Here is a 7830-nt window from a genome sequence, read left to right on the forward strand (position 1 = left end):
GCTGCCGGAGGAGGTGAAGAGCGCTCGGGCACCGGAACGGTGTCCTGCTTGGAGGGATGAAAAGGTACTTTGGATAAGCGCTGGGGAGGGCTGCGCTGGTTGACACACGCTGCGGCTGTAACCACGGGCGCTGTGCATCGAGAGGAGTAAGATTTATCTTGATTTCTCTTTCTTTTTACTACTTTGGCTTGGAGTCAGCCAGTTGCTTTAGGTAAAATCTATCTTTGCATCTAACTTTGCAGTAGACTTTACCCTTGAGTCAGGTACCTTGGTAGGATCTAACTTGGAGCATGGAGTCTTGAGGCTGCTGTTGAGTAAATGGAAAGTACAAATGCTTCGAGTAAGTCTCCCTGTTTACCTGAAAAACTGGATGCTCTTAGAGGAAAGACACTTAAGGGTTACAGAGGAAAGGGATCTAAAGGATTTTCCAGCGTTCAGTTCCACACTATTCTCTGTGGAATTCAGTAAGAGGAGTTGCAGAGGTTCTTGAGTGCTTAATCACTGCTTGGGCGGTTCGGGTGCTCAGGGTTTTAGTAAATGAAAGAAGCTATCGGTTACAACAAGTAGATAATTGTTAAATGCAGCTTCTTAGGATGCCAGTGCCTATTCAGCCAAGCGTGCAGGCAGTGCTGTGGCAGGGGTGGAAAGTAAAGGTAATGACTTCGCAGTTTGGGAAGTGGAGGCGTGCTTTTGGGGTAAGCGCTGTTCTCGGTCTTACCTTCTGCACCTATTTACTACTTGTGGATCGTTGCTGGGTGAAGTTGAACGTCTTGAACTGTACTGCAAAGCATTTCATTTGTCCTAGAGCACTCTGCACTGCTTCTTAATTATGTGCTGGCAGAACCGGTACTGATTTTTTTTTTTTTCTTCCCACTGGAACTCAGTAACAGGAAGAAGCTGAAGTCTTGCTATGCTAAGAGTGTAATTCTGTCATTTAAACAGTGGTTGTGGCGTCGGGAGGCACAGCTCTTCTCGCTGTTAATTCATTTAGAGGCTGAAGAAATGGCACCATTTCGTGAACTGCTTTCCAGTGGCTGGGCTGTCATAAGCAGTTCCTGATCTGTGCTGCTCACGCGGGGTGGGACATCTGATAAAACAAATCAGAAATTAATGTATGGGGGAGGGGGGAAATCACTGTCTTGCCTCCCAGCAGAAAATAGCTGCTGTGGATTAGTTCCTTCTGCTAATGATGGGCCATCTCCTGGCATAGCGGAGGTGGTGGTCTGGAGACAGGAGCTGCTGCAGAAACTTTGGTTGAGCAGCAGGGTTAATGTACGCATTAAGAGCTATGCATTGAGCCAGAAGAGAGAGCGGCTCTCTGACCTGTAGGGGTTTAAACAGTGCTGCACAGTGAATGTTTTTAAGAGCTAGCATTTAAATGTGTGATTTTGAGGCATAGATTGCACAATACTCAGTGCAGTTTGAAAAACATAAATGACAGATAATGAGTAGCACTGTGGAAGGAGTGAGGATAAATAGAGGTTTATGGGAGGACAACTCTGCCTCTGTGTAGAGGTTGATATAGCTAAGGAAAGTTTTTTGTTTTGGTTTTTAAAGAAAGTGGTCCAAAAGACTGTACTTGTTGAAGAAATCTGAAAAATTGTGTCTGTTTAATTGAGGAAAGTCTGTAAATAAAGTCTGTGCTGAAGCAGCATCTTTGCTGTGACTTGGGCTGCGTGTTACTAGGCAGAGTTTTTGCAATAACTTCAGAATGACTTGCAGTTCCTCTTGAGAGGAGCTGGCGTTCTGCTACCGCAGAACCAGTTGTGAGGCTACAGCTTCAGCCTCAGGGAGCTCTTATCTGTTACCATTTTTGAGCTGTTGATCATTGGGATTGTCCTGCCTTCTTCATAATCACTCCTAATATCTGAAAACATTCTGTGTATCTCTGTAGATGCTCTGCTAATCCTTGAGCGGAAGGATTAATAGAAGGATAGCCTCCTGCTTGTTGTGTCTACTACGTGCTCTGCTCCATCGCCAGTGTTCTTTGTCTTGGCTTAGAAAGTTAAAACAAGTGGGGTCTGAGAGGGCTGTGTCCATTAGGTCCTAGTCTGGAGGAAACCAAGGGAAAACTTGCTTTAGTTCCTTGGGTACAAATCTCTACAAATGTGCCTGTTCTGTAGTCAAGACTTGCAAATGTCATCTTCAAGTTGGCAATAAATGATACTTAAAACACATCACGATTCTCAGATTGACTCTCATCTCTTCCTAGATTATTATGCTACTTATATATGTAGGATTACTTACACTGCAACTTTGTCATCAAAGAGAAGCCTAAACTGTGCCATGTTCTTAGCAGCAATTCTAGAAAAATCTTTCTCTCCCTGCTTGGATCGTAATTTTAAAACAGCCTTTGAATATAATGCGCTAGAGAACTTGGGGAACTAGTGTCTCTTGTTTCTGTCCTGTAAGACTGTTAAGCAGTGATGATGTGTAGATGTTCTTGGTACTTGACACTTACTCAGGGAAAGCTCTTTAATTTTGAGTAGTGTTTCTGGTCCAGTAGTGTCATGAGACTGTAACTTCAGCCGTCCCTGAGACGGGAGAGATTTAGTGCAGTGAGCAGCTATCATTTCTGGTGGTATCCTCAGCTCGGTTTATCTGGTGTGGTTTTTTGTTTTTTTTACATACTGTGGGTTACAGGAAAGATTGTGAGAGTGGACTGGTATTTAAATCAGAAGTTGAGGATCTTGCTGATAGAGTTTTAACTCCTGGCCTTGAAGCAGACTTAATTTTGAGTAGTCCCTTATTTCTTACGTAAAGAAGCTGTTTTGGAATTAAGTTAGAGTGATTCCAGAGTAGTTCCATGTTGATGTACACACTCAGTTTCCATTTTCTATCTGGTTTTCTGGATACTGGTAAGCACCTGGAAGCTTGGAATTGGCAGTGAGGAGACTTGTATAATAAGCATCTTCAGTTAAATGCCTGTCTTCGGTCTCCAGTTATCATGACCTTGACTGTTGTGAGGTTGCATCACTCTCTGTAGTTTGTCTTTACTTCTGCTTACATGGATGCCTCACGCACATCAGCTCTCCTGTGGCTCTTACAGGTTGTTTCTGCCTGTAGAACAGATCTGAACTGCTTAAGTCTTCAAAAACCCACCTCTGAGTTTCATCGTCTGAAATGGCATTCACGGTGTATACCTACTGCCAGGGAAATCCTGTGCTGCGCTTGGCGGTATCATTCGTCTAATTGCTGCTTTGCTTTACTTGTATCTACACGATCGTTTGTGCTTTGTTATTCCGTCCCCCCCAGCCCCCCACCCCCATTAGTGTTTGCTCTGCTCTGCCATGGTTTGCTGTTTCAGAGCTTAGCAAATGTGCTTCTTACGGAAAGGCGGGATGCTCCTGTGTTAAAGCTGTCGGCTGGACTCCCACTTCTGTATGTGGGTAGTGGATTCCCTCTTCTCTGAGATGCTCAACTGCCATCTTTGTGTTTGCCTGAGGGACGCAGACGAGGAGGAGAGTCAGACTGACAGGAATAATGTAGAGAGGGTTTGTGTTTTGTTTTGCTTCAAGTCACTGACAGGAGGAAATTAAGCCTACTTATTTGGCAGCTTGTGTGTCTAAGAGATTTCCAGCATCTCTCTTAACTCAGCTTTATTTTCTTTGATTTGGGAACCTGTAGCTGATCCTTCTGCAGTAGTTTTGAAAGCTGTGCTACTTAGCAACTGCTGTCAGGGCAGGGAAACCTTGGCTGGCTGCTGCCTTGGGCTCTGTTTCCAGCCTTCTGAATTCCGTCTGGGAGGGAAGTAATCTTGGGTGGCTGAAAGCTATTACGGGAGTCTGAGTCCTCACGAATGACAGAGAAGCTGGAGACTGCAAAAGGAAAGAAAAATGAAGTTGGAAGTGACCTGTGGACATCGTCTGGCCTGACCTCCTCTTCAAAGCTGGGTGAGCTTGGCGGTTAGGTTAGGCTGCATGCTGACTTGTCCCATTTACTTCTGAAATTGTTCCAAGAATGAAAAATCCAGTTTCTCTGGGCAACCTCCTCTAGTAGCCCCATTGTGAGAAACTTTGTCTTTGTACCTGTTTAGAATTTCCCTTGTTGCTGTTTGTGACCATTGTCACTCATTCTGCTGTGTGCCTGTGGAGATGTGGGGAGAGGGTAGTGGGACCAGCTGTGTGCGGAGTTAGCACAGTATTGGAGAGGGCTGTAAAGGCAGGTAGAGAAGAGCAAAGCGTGCTACTCGAAGCATCAGTGTATCGTGTGAGGTAGAAAACAGTCACCAAGAGCTGTAGGTGGAGAGGAGACATAATTTCCATCACCTTCTTGGTGTTTTCTTTCTTTTGTTTATGTTTTAGAAGAGTTTTGTATTGATTAATAGTAGAAAGTAACCTTTCTGAAGCTTTCCTTGAGTTCACTGAGTGCAGTAAACAAATAGCTCAATGAATTCTCAGCACTGATAATGTTGGCAAATATTTATTGTGTAGCAGAACTGTTTGTGCTTTGTAACTGGTTCACACATGTATTAACTTGAGTGCTGAATGAGCAGGAGGCGCTTGGCTTTCTGCAGAGCGAAACAGGAGTTGAGCAGCGTTTTTAATAGGAGTGCAGGTACGCATCAGTGTCTCTGCGCCTGTGGATACAGATACTTCTAAGTAAATGAAATTTGCAAGCAAGAAAAGTCGATTCTGGGAGTGACTCCTTAATATACAGCGATTACTCAATTGGAGCACTTGTTTAGCAAGACTGGTGTCAGTCACGGAATAGGGAGGTATGGTTGTATAGACCTTAGCAGCATCCCCGGTTTATGCTGAGTACTAGGTTAGTGTTACAGGCTGGCTGGAGGGTTGTGTATTTGTCCATTGTGTTTAGGTCTGGAGTTTCACAAATGGGTTAAACCTGTGCTGCTACCAGAAACAACCATTTTGCCTGTCTTTGCCTGCCAGTTCCTGTGTCCAAGTCGCTGCCTTGTACTGCTGTGGGTATTACATCGCTATATAGTGAACTGTATCAGAACTGAACCAGGTGAAAGGAGTGTTTGGGGGGTTGTTTTTTTTTTAATTCGTTATGTTTGAAATAGCATGTGTTTGATTTAGCTTGTTGCCTGGCTGCCTGTGCAGGGGACGAGCAAGCAAGGAGGAGGTAAGGAATGCTGCAGGACTGGTTTAGCGCGTTGGGAAGGCTGAGGTGCCTGGCTTGACTGCGAGAAAAGCGGGGCTCCAGGATTCCCTCTCCGAATTTTTACTTTGCAAGTTTCTGGTGATCGATGTGCCAGAATGTTTCAGCCCTTCAGCTATAGTCATGTGGATTTCAGATGATTTACAGGAGTTGGAGATTGTGCTGCTTTTCTAGGCTAGTATGAGTTTCCTGTTCCTGTTAGTGCCAGTGAAACTGTGCTTGCCCTGTCCAAGAGGCAGTCCACAGCGTCAGTAAATCGAAACCTGAGCAGCCCTCTTTCTGTAGTGCTAGAGGTGGAAAGAACAAGAGGGAGCTGCTTCCTGACCCTTCAGGTGCAATATGAGAAGAGATCCCGCACTCTGGAATCAAGGACGCATGCCCTGTTAGTACCTGCACTTGGGGTGGCATGATTTTTCTATGGGTCTTACTTCTGAATTTTCCTGGCTTTGTTGACACCTTCCCTGTGGGAATGGTTTTGTGTGGTTTGCTATCAGCACTGTCAGCTTGGTCAAAAGCATATTGCTTTCTTGCCTAAATAGGCTGAACCACTTCGTAGCCGGACTTGCTTTTTCTCTTTTTTTCTTCTACATTATTTCTCTTGCTGTTGGAAGAGTTGTATCTGAGCAGATACAATAAATAAGAGTTTTAAGGGTGGGGTTTTTTTTTTAAAAAAGTGAATCTTGTGAATTCCAAGATTCTGTAATTACTTTTAAAGTGTGCAGTAGCGAGGAAATCCTAAGCTGTTAAAAGAGTTCAGAAAGGCTGAGAGCTTGGCAGCTGTTTGTGGGAGAAAGTGCTGCCTGTGAGCCCGCTATGGACTGACCCAGGGGCGGGCTGCGAACCAGCCAGCAGAGCAGCCCCTTGTGTCGGGTACGGAGGCCGCCTTTGTGGCGGTGGCAGCTGAAGAGCGGGAGCGTGCTACTGAATTACTCTGTGGACTGCTTGTGTAGGGTGTTCATTTAGACCTGTTGCACTGGCATCTTTCTGACTGATCAAACAAAACTTATTTTTTCATTGGGTGGATGAACTTGGCGGTTGGTGTTTTGACTTGGTATTATGGGTTTTTGATGTGTTTGATCTTGGAGTTTTTTAGGTTTTTCTGTGAAGCAGCTCTATCTGCAAAGCGTCTTAGATGTCAAACAGATGAAGAATGCTTGTGAAGAACCTGTCTCCGGGCTATCCTTTCTTCTCTTACCACATAAGTCAAAAAGTAGAGAGTCTGCAGAAGAACATCAGTCCTCTGAATGCTGCTCAAGCTTATAGAGAATCTGCTACCTCCAAACTAGTGGCAGGCCCAAGAGAATAGTATCTCTTGAAGGTAGATTCAGCTCTCTGGTGAATAAGGATTTTTCACCTGCTTTGTTTCTTTCATAGGTTCTTGGTGAGGTGACAGTTGTTGAACGATGGCATTCAACAGGATCTGGTGTACCATAGCGCTTGGACTTCTGCTGCCTTTTTCTTATGCCCACACGGACTTCTTCACTTCCATTGGTGAGCCATGCTTTGGTGTATATGCTGTACAGCTGACAGAATTTCTCAGTGGCTCTCAAAACTGGTTTTTCAGGCTTTAATTGGTACAAAACTAAATCCACTTACTAGTTCTTATGACCTTCTTGTCGTCTTTCTTTCAGGAGAAACATGCTTTGAGTTAAGACAGTCCAGTTAACCTCGTGACTCATGCTAGGCTTTGTGTGCATTATGTGTTCTTAAAGGTATTGGGTTTTAAGCAGAGTTCTGGTGTGGACTGTGGGATTTATGTCGAAGCAAGAGAAACAGCTGTTGAGGGTAGATAATGGTACCTGTATGTCAGTGTTCTCTCTCTTGGGTTCTGATGGCCTGAGACACAGCTGAACATGTGGACTGTATCACTTCATGATGAACCAATTCTCCTGCCTCCTTGCAGGAAATGAAGCCGTTATTAATTAATAACAGAGTCTGTTAGTGGACCCACTAACATAATAACTAAAATAAAATAAACTAACAGAATTAAAATGCTGGATTAGTGTTGTATATCAAACATGAAGTTTATGTATATTTCTGTAGCTTTGTCTTTCTTTGCTCTGTGTTATGTATGCTTGGATGAAAGATTACTCTGCAACCTACTTTCTTTTCCAAATTAATCTGAAATTAGTTCTAATAATAAATATATGACATTACATTAATTTCCATGGCAACAAGCTTGGGTCCAACATGAAACTTTCTCCTTCAAAAAAAAAAAGAGAAGAACGAGAAGCCTGACTCAAATATTCCATGATTATTTAAACAAATGCAGAAGGACTTTGGGGAAGAAAGAGTTGGAAGTGAGGAAGAAAGTAGGAAGAGAGGAAGAATGCCTCTGTTCTTGGTTCTTAGGGATTTTTTGTTTATTCTTGTCTAACCAAACTAATTTGTTTTCCAGGTCATATGACAGACTTAATAAATACAGAAAAAGATCTGGTGGTGTCACTGAAAGATTACATTAAGGCAGAAGAAAGCAAACTGGAACAGATCAAGAAGTAAGCAGTTTGTTTCATAATACTAGTTAATAACTCGAGTCCCCTCTTAGTGTAAAAAGCGCTTCCCAAGGCTGATTAAATTGGTGGAATTTTTCCCCCAAGGCGAAGCTTAAATTAGTAATTTTTGCAATGTGTTTGTCCTAAGTGATTATCTCCAAGCCATTGGTTTGTTTTGTGCAGCTTTCTCATGACGGAATCTAATCAACCCACT

General features: G+C 43.5%; 1 protein-coding gene across 2 annotated transcripts in view; it reads left to right on the plus strand.

Annotated features, from left to right (window-relative positions):
- Window positions 1-6527: 6527 nt before the first annotated feature.
- Window positions 6528-7830, plus strand: part of P4HA1 (prolyl 4-hydroxylase, alpha polypeptide I) — a 26193-nt gene continuing 24890 nt past the window's right edge. For both annotated transcript variants that reach the window (XM_010145700.1, XM_010145699.1), the window contains exons 1-2: window positions 6528-6615; window positions 7523-7619. In XM_010145700.1, the coding sequence (XP_010144002.1) occupies window positions 6528-6615; window positions 7523-7619 (185 nt within the window). The remainder of the gene's footprint in view (window positions 6616-7522; window positions 7620-7830) is intronic.

Source organism: Buceros rhinoceros, unplaced genomic scaffold (assembly GCF_000710305.1).
Source record: "Buceros rhinoceros silvestris isolate BGI_N320 unplaced genomic scaffold, ASM71030v1 scaffold8321, whole genome shotgun sequence".
NCBI classification, from domain to species: Eukaryota; Metazoa; Chordata; class Aves; order Bucerotiformes; family Bucerotidae; genus Buceros; species Buceros rhinoceros.